Here is a 12,421-nt window from a genome sequence, read left to right on the forward strand (position 1 = left end):
GACCCCTCCGATCCCCTCTTTGGGAAGGCAGACGTCGAAACTAGAGACGCGAGAGACGTTTGAGCATGATTTTTCTGGTGAATAGAAACGCCGTAGCGATCGGGGCGTAGGGTTTGCTAGTTCGTCCAGTTTTACTCAAAGCTTTGTGCCTGTATGTCGCGCCCTTAGTTTCAAGCGTACGGAGGGGTCGGGTGGAGAGGATGACTACCAAAGATTGGTAGTCATCCTCGACAGCCCCCGAGTGATGCTCGCGTCCCTGCTATTTGACGGGGCCGGAATCTTGCGAACAAATTTTAACGCATGAAGTGAGAAAGCTGAGAGGCTTATCTTTCTTTGGTCGTTCGTTCGTCGTGTCTTCTGGGCCGAACGGTCGACCCAGGAGATCTGAAAGGTCCCGTCCTCGAGTCGTGCGTGATCCTGCATGGGGAGGCGAAAAAGTTGTCTGCCTATGTGGGCGCCTTAATCGCCGCGTCCGGAGCGGGTCAGTGGCGGGCCATACCCAGGCAGCTGTTCAGTTTGACCAAAGAGGGACGCTTCGTAGACCGGGGTTCGTCCCGTCACCTCTGGCGCGTCCCCTCAGGTATCAATCAGCATTGATTGCGTATTAAAAAAAGGGGAAGGGAGAGGGTTTTTCGTCCGACCTTTCGCCTTTCCTTAGTTACTGCGCGTCCTCTTTAAATAGGGAGGGGGAGAGGAGCTCTCGTCCCACCTCCCCTTCTGCCTCCGAGCCGCTATCTCTCCTTCTTCTTCCTTTCCGCCAAACGCGTCCGTGCGTCGCGGTGGTTCCTGAGTGAGGAAGAGTAATGCCAGAGGGAGATAGAGAACTTACAACCTTGCTCGTGAGTCTGGTGCGTGATGTCGAGCCGGAGGTTATCCAACGTAGATGAGATGGTGCGCGTGGCCCTTGGTGAGGAGTCGCTGCTGCTGAAGGAGAAATGGCGTCGGTGGGCGTCGTACGTCGTTGACTGCGCCGTCGTTCGCTGCGCTCCTCCCTTGGCGGGAGGCGTTTCCTGCCCATACGCCGTTGTCAGGGTTATGGCTGGGGATGATGGCGTAGTCCCCAGACGCTCCGACGGAGGCGTCATAGATGGTGGCGCCTTCGAGGGTCCAGCGAAGATGTCGCCGATGGAGAGCGTGGCACGGCGCCCGCAGTAGACAAGCTGGCCCGTGTACATGCCCTCGACGTCGCCGATGGAGAGCGTGGCACGGCGGCCGCAGTGGACGAACTGGCCCGTGTACATGCCCTCGACGTCGCCGATGGAATTGTAGTAGTACTTGTGGTAGAGCTGAGCCGAGACTGTAACGAAATAACGCTGTGGGGAAGCCCCCGAGTAAACAGTCATCGGAGTATATTGTTCCTCTCTTTTTTTTTTTTGTAATGACATTGCTTTGTAAGTGGTGAATTCGTGCAAAAAATGAACGAAATTACATCCTTTGCTTGTGGCAAGTCATTTTAGCGCTTTCCAACTCTTTTCATGGTCTAAGTCATAGGAAGCTAGGAACGTGGGCGAACTAATTCTGATTGAACTGGTGAGCAAAGAGGTTGCAGCCGCTGGGGCGTGGGTGTCTCGCAGTCCTACCTGTTGTATTCAGAATTGGTTCCCAAGATCTTAGCCCTCGAGACTTATTTACGAGGCGAGTGGAAAACTTATAGAATGTTTGTAAGTATAACACAGGGATTTTTTTGTAAGCGCGATACTTGTACTACACATAACATATATTACGATCACATGCCAGCCCCCGAGTGAGGTCTGACCCCTCGCGATTTGCAGGGGTCGGAAATCACTAAGGATCGGGGTTCTGCTAAGACAAAAACTGATAAAGAAAAGCGTAAGCTTATTTTAAGGATAGAAACGACGTAGCTGCTCAATGTTCCAGGCGTTGGTGAAGACCTCGCCTTTGATGGTTTTCAACCGGTAGGCGCCTGGGCGAAGTATTTCTGCGATGATGTAGGGCCCTTCCCAGGGCGGGGAAAGTTTGTGGCGATCCTTGTTGCTCTGTACAAGGCGGAGGACGAGGTCTCCGACGTTGAAGGCTCGACCCCGCACCCGTCGGCTGTGGTACCGCCGTAGCGCTTGTTGGTACTTGGCTGAACGGAGGAGGGCGATGTCGCGGGCCTCATCCAGCTGGTCCATGGCGTCTTGGTGAGATGCCTCGGCTCCCTGTTCGTCATATGCTCTGATTCTTGGCGCTCCATAATCGAGGTCCGTCGGGAGAACGGCCTCGGAGCCGTAGATCATGAAAAAGGGTGTGTAGCCAGTGGCCCGGCTAGGAGTCGTTCTTAGGCTCCAGAGCACAGCCGGGAGCTCAGCGAGCCAACGCGCGCCGAATTTGTTCAACCGGTTGAAAATTCTGGGTTTGAGGCCTTGAAGGAGCATGCCGTTTGCGCGCTCGACCTGTCCGTTCGTCCGGGGGTGCGCGACGGCTGCCCAATCGATTCGGATGTGTTGTTCATCACAGAAACGAATGAATTTCCTACCGGTGAATTGCGTGCCATTGTCTGTGATAATGGAGTTCGGTACTCCAAAGCGATGGATGATGTCGAGAAAGAACAACACAGCTTGCTCGGATTTGATTGTGGATATTGGCCGAGCTTCAATCCATTTTGTGAACTTGTCTATGGTGACAAGCAGGTGGGTAAAGCCTCCGGGCGCTTTTTTAAGTGGCCCGACCAGATCAAGCCCCCAGACCGCGAAGGGCCACGTGATGGGGATCATCTGGAGAGCCTGGGCCAGGGAGGTGTGTTTGCCGAGCGTAGTATTGACACCCTTCGCAGGTGCGTACAATTTGCTCGGCATCGGCTACTGCGGTGGGCCAATAGAAACCCTGTCGGAATGCCTTCCCAACCAAGGTTCTCGGTGCGGCATGGTGACCGCATGCTCCACCGTGGATGTCGCTCAGTAGGAGTTTTCCCTGTTCGCCAGGGATGCAAAGTTGAAGAATTCCGATGTGACTTCGCTTGTAGAGTTCGCCCTCTACAAGAACGAAGGATCTGGCGCGTCGCGCAAGCCGTCGGGCTTCTGTCTTGTCGGTTGGTAGTACGTCGTGGAGGAGATAGTCGAGGTAAAGCGTTCTCCAGTCATTGGGAGGATCGGACTCCATTGTTGGGTCTTCTTCGAGCTCCATGACCTCGGGGTCGGGAGGAACAGTTGGTGGATCGGCCTTGGGGGTCGGACTAGAAGGGCCATCGTTGGCTTGTTCCGACCCCGCATAGCGTACCGAGGGTTTGTGTTGATCACTGGCGAAGACGCCTGCTGGAACCGGCTCTCGGCTGGATGCTGCCTTTGCGAGTGTATCGGCCGCTTCGTTGAGGCGCCTGGGGATATGATTGAGTTCGAGGCCGTCGAATTTGTCTTCCAGACGTCGGACCTCCTGACAGTACGCCTCCATCTTGGTATCGTGGCAGCCCGACTCCTTCATGACCTGGTTGACGACCAGCTGAGAGTCGCCCCTGACATCAAGGCGTCGGATGCCCAGCTCGATGGCGATTCGTAGGCCGTTGATGAGCGCTTCGTATTCTGCAGTATTGTTTGATGAAGGAAAATGAAGTCGAACCATGTACCTCATGTGGACCCCGAGGGGGGATACAAAGACTAGTCCCGCTCCGGCGCCCTTCTTCATCAGCGATCCGTCGAAGTACATTATCCAGTACTCTTGATCGACGGCTGCTGGTGGCATCTGGACCTTCGGTCCACTCCGCGATGAAGTCAGCTAATGCCTGAGATTTGATCGCCGTTCGGGGGACATAAGAAATGCCCTGATCCATCAGCTCGAGTGCCCATTTTGCAGTTCTTCCCGTAGCGTCATGGCTACGAACGACCTCGCCGAGGGGGAACGACGTCACTACTGTCACAGGGTGCGACTCGAAGTAGTGGCGTAGCTTCCTTTTGGTGATGAGGACGGTGTAGAGGAGTTTCTGGATCTGGGAGTAGCGGGTTTTGGAGTCGGATAACACCTCGCTGATGAAATAAACAGGGCGCTGCACCTTGAAGGCGTGCCCCTCTTCTTCTCGCTCTACTATTAAGGCGGAGCTAACCACTTGGGTGGTGGCCGATATATATAGTAGGAGAGATTCTCCATCGCATGGAGGAACCAGAACCGGCGGCTTAGTTAAAAATCGTTTAACCATGTCAAGTGCTTCCTGAGCCTCGGCTGTCCACTCGAAGCGGTCAGTTTTCTTCAGGAGTCGATAAAGGGGGAGCCCTCGTTCGCCGAGGCGTGAAATGAATCGACTGAGAGCGGCAAGGCACCCGGTGATCCGCTGAACCCCCTTTATGTTTTGGATCGGGCCCATCCTCGTGATGGCTGATATTTTCTCTGGGTTGGCCTCGATGCCACGCTCGGAGACGATGAAGCCGAGCAGCATGCCCCTCGGGACCCCGAAAACACATTTTTCGGGATTGAGTTTGATGCCGTTCGCTCGGAGTTTCGCAAAGGTGCGTTCGAGATCGGCGACAAGGTGGTCAGCCCGCTTGGACTTGACTACAATGTCGTCGACATAGGCCTCAACGGTTCGCCCGATGAGATCTCCGAAGCAACTAAGCATACAGCGCTGGTACGTTGCCCCAGCGTTCTTCAGACCAAACGGCATTGAAACGTAGCAAAATGATCCAAAGGGCGTGATAAAAGATGTCGCGAGCTGGTCGGACTCTTTCATCGCGATTTGATGATAACCTGAGTATGCGTCAAGGAAACAGAGGGTTTCGCACCCCGAGGTGGAGTCGACTATTTGGTCTATTCGTGGCAAAGGAAATGGATCCTTTGGACACGATTTGTTGAGGCCAGTATAATCAACACACATCCTCCATTTCCCGCTCTTTTTCCGGACAAGAACAGGATTTGCTAACCACTCTGGGTGGTACACTTCCTTAATGAATCCTGCGGCCAATAGTTTGGCTATCTCCTCGCCGATGGCCCTGCGTTTCTCCTCGTCGAAGCGGCGCAGGCGTTGTTTCACCGGCTTGGATCCCGGGAGGATTTGGAGAGTATGCTCGGCGACCTCCCTCGGGATGCCCGGCATATCCGAGGGTTTCCACGCAAAGATGTCCTTGTTAGCGCGGAGGAAGTCGACGAGCGCGCTTTCCTATGTGGAGGAGAGCGCGGTCCCGATTCGGACTTTTTTACCCTCGGAGCTACTAGGATCCAGAAGGACGTCCCTGGAACCCTCTGCTGATTCGAACGATCCAGACGACTTCTTTGCGTCGGGTGTCCCTTCAATGACCTCCTCCCTCAGGGTGGCGAGCTCTTCGGACGCGATGACCGCGGATGCGTGTCCGCAGCATTCGACCTCGCACTCGTAAGCGCGCTGGAAGGAGGTGCCGATGGTGATGACCCCACGGGGGCCCGGCATCTTCAGCTTCAGGTATGTGTAATTGGGTACGGCCATGAACTTCGCGTAACATGGTCGTCCCAGAATGGCGTGGAAAGTCCCCGGGAACCCCACTACATCGAAGGTGAGGGTCTCGGTCCGGTAATTGGATCGATCCCCAAAAGTGACGGGCAGGTCAATTTGCCCCAGTGGCACGGCTTGCCTTCCAGGCACGACGCCATGGAAAGGTGCTCGAACGGGACGGAGGTGCGTTCGGTCGACGCCCATCTCGTCGAGCGTCTTAGCGTACATGATGTTGAGGCCGCTGCCCCCATCCATCAGTACCTTGGTGAGCCGCTTTGGGCCGACGATCGGGTCGACGACAAGCGGGTACCTTCCCGGGTGTGGGATGGCATCCGGATGGTCGGTCCGGTCGAAAGTTATGGCGGATTCCGACCACCGGAGATAAGCTGGCATAGCCGGTCCAGCGGTATAGACCTCTCGACGTGCGACCTTCTGGCGGCGCCTGGAGTCGTAGGCCGTTGATCCTCCGAAGATCATGAGGGCCCCGGTTGGAGTTGGGAAGGCGTCGTCCTTCTCCTCCGTGTCGTTAGTGGTGGGAACGGGCTCCTTCCCCTGCTCCTCCTTGTTAAGGCCCCCTGCCAAGTATTTGCGCATAAGGCCGCATTCCTTGTATAGGTGCTTGGCCGGGAAGGCGTGGTTTGGGCATGGCCCCTCGAGCATTTTCTCGAAGTGGTTCGGAGTGCCCTCCGCGGGCTTCCGGCCACTTTTGCGGTCGGCAGCGGCCGCGAGTGAGTTGTCGCGCCGTTGCTTCTTATTTTTCCCTTTGGCGGGATGGTTGGAGGCGCCTTCGCGGGCGTCCTCATCCCGCCTTGTTTTTCCGTCGGAGCGATCAAAGATGGCTCCGACCGCCTCCTCTCCAGAGGCGTGACTGGTGGCGATGTCCAGAAGTTCCTTGGTAGTTCGCGGGCCCCTGCGTCCTAGCTTGTGGACCAGGGATTCGCAGGTTGTTCCGGACAGAAAGGCTCCTATCACGTCGGCGTCGGCGACGTTTGGGAGCTCGTTGCACTGTCGGGAGAAGCGCCGGATGTACCCGCGGAGGGTTTCATCGGCCTTCTGACGGCAGTTCTTGAGGTCCCATGGGTTTCCAGGGCGTTTGTACGTGCCCTGGAAGTTACCCACGAAGATCTCAGTCAGATCCGCCCAACTCTGAATAGCATTGGGCGGTAGGTGCTCCAGCCATGCTCGCGCCGAGTCGGCCAAGAACAGCGGGAGATTGCGAATAATGAAGTTGTCATCACTCGCACCACCGGCCTGACATGCAAGCCGATAGTCCTCGAGCCAAAGCCCGGGATTTGTTTCGCCAGAATATTTAGGAATGTTGGTAGGTGGTCGATACCTTAGGGGGAACGCAGCGTTGAGGATGTGCCGGCCAAAGGCCGGAGGGCCTGGTAGGACGGGGCTCGGGCTTCGGTCCTCGTTGCTGTCGTAGCGCCCGCCACGTCGGGGATGATAGCCGCGGCACGCTGCTTCTCCCTCGTCGCCGTGGGCACGCCTCCGGGCGTTGATGATGTTGCGCACGTCGCGGCCACGGCCGAGGCGTTGATGCACAGGGACGACGGAAGGCTGCCCGCCGGCTGGCGGTGTTTGGTGTACGGATGCGTCCTTGGTGGGACGCACTGAGGGTGCGCGCTGGCTGGTGTCCGGTTCGCGTCGTCGAGACAACGAACTTTCCGCCTGCTGCGCGGCTGCACGCTCGAGCAACGTGCGGATCTCCCGATAAGCGCGTCGATCCTCGGACGTCGCGGCCTCCGGGAGGCCATGCAGCAAGGCGGTTGCTGCGGCGATGTTCTGGCTGGCTCGAGTGAAGTGAGGAAAGGCCCCATCGTCAGTGAGGATCCTTTGATGTACGGTGCGGGCCGTGGCGCGCGCGCGCCCCCCGTCTTTGCGGCGTTCAATCTCGCGATTGATGTCCGCGTATTCCCGTGCGAGCCCTTGCCCGGCCTCATCGATCTCTTGCTGACGAGCCCTTAGCTGCTCCATCCTTAGGCGAGATGGGGCTGTCCCTTCTTCCCCGGATCTGCTGTCAGGATTGTTTGTAGGGGTGGCCTCTTCCTTGGAGACGCTTTCGACGTGACCCTCGGGGGTCTGCGTCACGTAGCATTCCCGGGAAGGGTGGTGGCTCCCCCTACTGGAATCTGAGCTGGAGAGGGATACAGGCTCCTCGTTAAGGAGCTCGTAGAGGGTCTCCGTATCCCGCTCAATCGCCCCCACGAACTCGATGTCCGTGGGTGGTTGAACCACACGCAGCGCCAGAAGACGGCCAGCGGTCGCCGCAACGTTGCGGAGGCCGAACGGAAACGCTGTCGGGGCGCTCCATCCGGACCCTTCCGAACACATGGTGGTGTTTTGAGAGGTCTCCTTGGGCGACGGGACTCCCCGGGAGTTGCCCGGTGGGCCCCTAAGCCTGAGACGACTGAGGTTGATCGAAGGGGGAGAGGGAGCGGCTGAATGAGTCAGCGCCAGCTCTCCTCCTAGTGTGATGATGAAATCCAGGTCGCCGAAACGCACGTGTGCGCCCGGGACCCAGGTGATTGCGTGGGTGGCCATCCGAGACCTGATTTGGAACGCGCAAAGCCCCTACCTGGCGCGCCAACTGTCGGTGTTTCGTACAAGCACCGGCAAGTAAATTTATAGTAATGCGCGTTAGGCTCGGATGGTGCGCTAAAGGACACAGGATTTATACTGGTTCGGGCTGAACGTCCCTACGTCCAGTTTGTTGCTGCTTGTGTTATTAGCACCGTAACGATCTGTAGTAAGGGATACAAACTGCCGAGAGAGGGACTGGTCCCAAGTCTCTGATCGAAGGATTGAAAGGTGGTCAAGAGCTTCGTAGCTGCTTGAATGTGTGTGAATGTGTTCTATTGTTCGGTCCTATTTTTTGCCCGTCCCTTTGGTGGAGGATATGCCTCCCCTTTTATAGATGAAGGGCTGGCTTTACAAGGGTGAGAGCTCCAGGATGCGTACTCTACTTACCTTGTGGCTCATGTCTACCTGGTCAGGTCCTCCCTTCTCATGAGTGCGAAGGAAGATAAGTGCTTAAGATGTCGTCAATATCTCTGTAGGATGTCAGATCAGTCACAGCATGCTGCCCCCAGGGTATGGGCTGTAGTACAGTGGTTTTGACTTAGGGGCCTCCCCCCAGCCTTGCTCCACACGCCTTCTGGTTCCCATGATTCCTGTTGGGAGGATTCGGGGTCGGGGTCCGGTGCAGCGCCGTGGCCTAGGCTCTCTGACTTGGAGGACCTGAGGGGTCGGGAAGAGGGCCCCCCTCTGCTTCCTCGGGTCCACAGCGCGGTGACGGGGTATCCGTCGTTCATGGAGATAGCAAATCCGTTCTTGGAGTGTAGCGGTTGTCGTATATCTTCGTTGGGTTCCGCGTCCCAGAGCTGAAGGCGGCGCCTACAACTCTACAGAGTGAGGTGCACGCGCCTGTAATACCTTTTGGGCTCTGCGGCGCCCGGAAGGGTCTAAAGCGTCAGTCCTGTCGTTCCCTGGCAGTTCTTTTCCTGTCAGGGTGCAGGGTATGGTCGTTGGAGCCATGGTTGACCCGAACGTCTTGTCTCGTCCTGTACCCATCATTATGAGGGATAGATATCGATCAGGGCGAGGCTCGTTCTGGGCCGTCGGATGAGACGGAGGCCAGTCCCTATCTCTGGGGCGAGACTAACCCTATCCCTCCGGGATCGGGCGAGGCGGAATCTATCCCTTAGCCCTCGGGCGAGACCGAGCCCGCCCTATAGGCGTCGGGCGAGACGGAGATTAGCCTTGAGCCTTTGGGGCGAGGCAGGGTTATCCCACAAAGGCGTCGGGTGAGGATGACCCCACCCCTCCGGGATCGGGCGAGACGGAACTCATCCCTCAGCCCTCGGGCGAGACCGAGCCCGTCCTCAAGGCGTCGGGCGAGACGGAGTTTATCCCTCGGTCCTCGGGCGAGACCGAGCCCGTCCCAAGGGTGTCGGGCGAGGCGGAACCGAACTCCTGTCATTCGAACAAAGGATGACATGGCGCCCTTATGCGTCCAGAAGTTTTTTACGTTTGGTGGTTATCGGTTCCACCTTCTGGGGTACCCCGGTATTAGGTCCCCGACAAGTACCAACCTGTTTTTTTTTGCCGCAGTATCAACCTTTTTTTCCCACTGTTGCCCGCGCAAAGCGCGGGGTTGCCGGCTAGTTTTATTAATTTTAAGTCATTCAGCCGTATATCATCTCCGTATGGTAGAAGCTAGAACTTTGTTTCATTATTAAAAAACAATTTTGAGTCATATCACAGAGCTAATAAATAGAAACATTATATGGATACCATTTGAAAACTCAAGAAAGAAAATAGTATTATCTCGTCTTTTGAAAACTATCTAGTATGTCATATACATATTCATATATGAATTTTGTCTATAATGTATTATTGTATTTGAAACAAGTTAATAACATGATAAACTAAACCATCGCTCAATTTCCCAACCAGAAAGTGGTTGAACATTTTTTTAGTATAACAAAAAAAATGATAGGGAGGGTTGCTTACTCACTACACGATGCTCGGTCCTCCTAATATCAAATATACGTGTAATTATATACTAAATCTGTTTTAAATTATAGTTCGTTTGATTTTTTTATCTCAAATTTGATCACTCGTCTTATTTAGAAATTTATGCTAAATATTACTTCTTTTGTCATGACTTACTTTATTAACAAAAGTTCTTCAAGAATGACTTAAATTTGACTATGTTTACATAATTTTTTGAAATAAGACGAACGGTTAAATTTAGAGTAAAAAATCAAACAAATTATAATTTAGAACAGTGAGAATAAGTCAGAACTTATTATATCGTTGAACTACTTTATTCGAGCAGCAACTAAAAAGAGCAAGCCTATTCCAATCATGAATGACAATAGCAGCATCTACGGAGTCTCGAGAAGAAGAAAAAAGAATCCAAAATTTTGGCATCAATCAGAGGAAGAACCATACGAAAATCATCTTTAGCTATCGAATTCCGATTAAGAAAAAGCTAAAAAAGTCAATGACACGGCCTAATGTCTAATGGTTTCACGGAGACCAACCAACAAGCAAGCCGCGCGCGAACAAACGCAGACATTCCTGTCCTTCTCTCTCTCTCGCCGCAGTCCCCACACATCAGCAGTGGTACCAACGCCCCCGGGAATTCCCCAAAATGCCCCTGGACCCCGACTCCTCGTCGCCGGCGCCGGCGCCGCCGCACCGGGACTGGTTCTTCCCGCCGGCGCCGCCGTTCCTGCCTTCCTCCAGGGCGCGGATCCCCAGGACGCCCTTCCCCTCCACCTACCGCTCCTCCAATCCCTACTCAGCCTACTCCCTCGCCGACCGCCGCCCGCCTCCTACCCCACGCTCCCGTTCCCGCTCTCCGCACCCACCGCCGGAGCAGCAGCAGCAGCTGACGCCGCCGCCGTCGACCCCTCCGTCCGCGCCGCGCCGCCGTGACCCCCGGTACGCCGGCGTCCGCCGCGAGGATGTCCGTACGGCTGCCTCCGAGCAAGCGGCGCCCCCGACGTCCGCGCCGGTGCACGGGAGGAAGCTCGCGGCGTCGGCGATCGCTCCGCGTTGGTCCGGGGTGCTCTCCGCGTTGGTGAGAAATGGGTGGACTCGCTGGGGTTTTACGTGCTTGACTTTTGTTGACTCGGGTTGTTTAATCGTGGAATCTGTTCGCCGCAGGTTATTTTACTGTGCCTGGCCTCCCTTCTCCGCCGGAACTTCTCGTTGCACGATCAGGTTTACCATCTGCAGGTACGGGACCACACTTAGTTACCTTGCACTACGTGAATTCGTGAAACACTTGTACATTCCTTTGATTGATTTTATACCCTGTTTCATTGCGATTGTTTCAGGAGCAGCTGGCTGTAGCTACTGCAAAACTTCAGGCATGCATTGTAGACCCCTCACTGGATACGAGCAGCATTAATCTGTTTTATCAGGATGCTAACAGTACCACGCAGAACAGAAGCCTTAAGAACCTCTCCCTGCTTATCTCGCTTTCGGTACTATACGCACCACTCCTCATTCTCAAGTACGTGGATCTTGTGTCAAAGATAAGGAGCTCACGTGACTCCGAAGAAGTTCCCATAAACAAGCGGTTTGCATACAGAGTCGATATATTTTTGTCACTTCATCCGTATGCTAAACCGTTGGTCCTGCTTGTTGCTACGTTGTTACTAATTGCTCTTGGTGGGCTGGCTCTGTATGGTGTGACTGATGATAGCTTATCTGATTGTCTTTGGCTTTCCTGGACCTTTGTTGCTGACTCGGGGAACCATGCCAATGCTGAGGGTTTTGGACCCAAGCTGGTTTCGGTTTCAATTAGTATTGGTGGGATTTATTAATTTTAAGTCATTCAGCCGTATATCATCTCCGTATGGTAGAAGCTAGAACTTTGTTTCATTATTAAAAAACAATTTTGAGTCATATCACAGAGCTAATAAATAGAAACATTATATGGATACCATTTGAAAACTCAAGAAAGAAAATAGTATTATCTCGTCTTTTGAAAACTATCTAGTATGTCATATACATATTCATATATGAATTTTGTCTATAATGTATTATTGTATTTGAAACAAGTTAATAACATGATAAACTAAACCATCGCTCAATTTCCCAACCAGAAAGTGGTTGAACATTTTTTTAGTATAACAAAAAAAATGATAGGGAGGGTTGCTTACTCACTACACGATGCTCGGTCCTCCTAATATCAAATATACGTGTAATTATATACTAAATCCGTTTTAAATTATAGTTCGTTTGATTTTTTTTGACCTCAAATTTGATCGCTCGTCTTATTTAGAAATTTATGCTAAATATTACTTCTTTTGTCATGACTTACTTTATTAACAAAAGTTCTTCAAGAATGACTTAAATTTGACTATGTTTACATAATTTTTTGAAATAAGACGAACAGTTAAATTTAGAGTAAAAAATCAAACGAATTATAATTTAGAACAGTGAGAATAAGTCAGAACTTATTATATCGTTGAACTACTTTATTCGAGCAGCAACTAAAAAGAG

The 12,421-nt window shown here is 53.5% G+C and overlaps 1 protein-coding gene across 1 annotated transcript; it reads left to right on the forward strand.

Annotated features, from left to right (window-relative positions):
- Positions 1 to 10,451: 10,451 nt before the first annotated feature.
- On the forward strand, positions 10,452 to 11,739 carry LOC136513894 (probable ion channel CASTOR). Its single transcript, XM_066507879.1, has 3 exons — positions 10,452 to 10,988; positions 11,075 to 11,146; positions 11,248 to 11,739. The coding sequence occupies exons 1-3, from the start codon at positions 10,557 to 10,559 to the stop codon at positions 11,737 to 11,739; spliced, it is 996 nt and encodes a 331-aa protein (XP_066363976.1). The 5' UTR covers positions 10,452 to 10,556.
- The last annotated feature ends 682 nt before the right edge of the window (positions 11,740 to 12,421 follow it).

Source organism: Miscanthus floridulus, chromosome 2, assembly GCF_019320115.1.
Source record: "Miscanthus floridulus cultivar M001 chromosome 2, ASM1932011v1, whole genome shotgun sequence".
Taxonomy (NCBI): Eukaryota; Viridiplantae; Streptophyta; class Magnoliopsida; order Poales; family Poaceae; genus Miscanthus; species Miscanthus floridulus.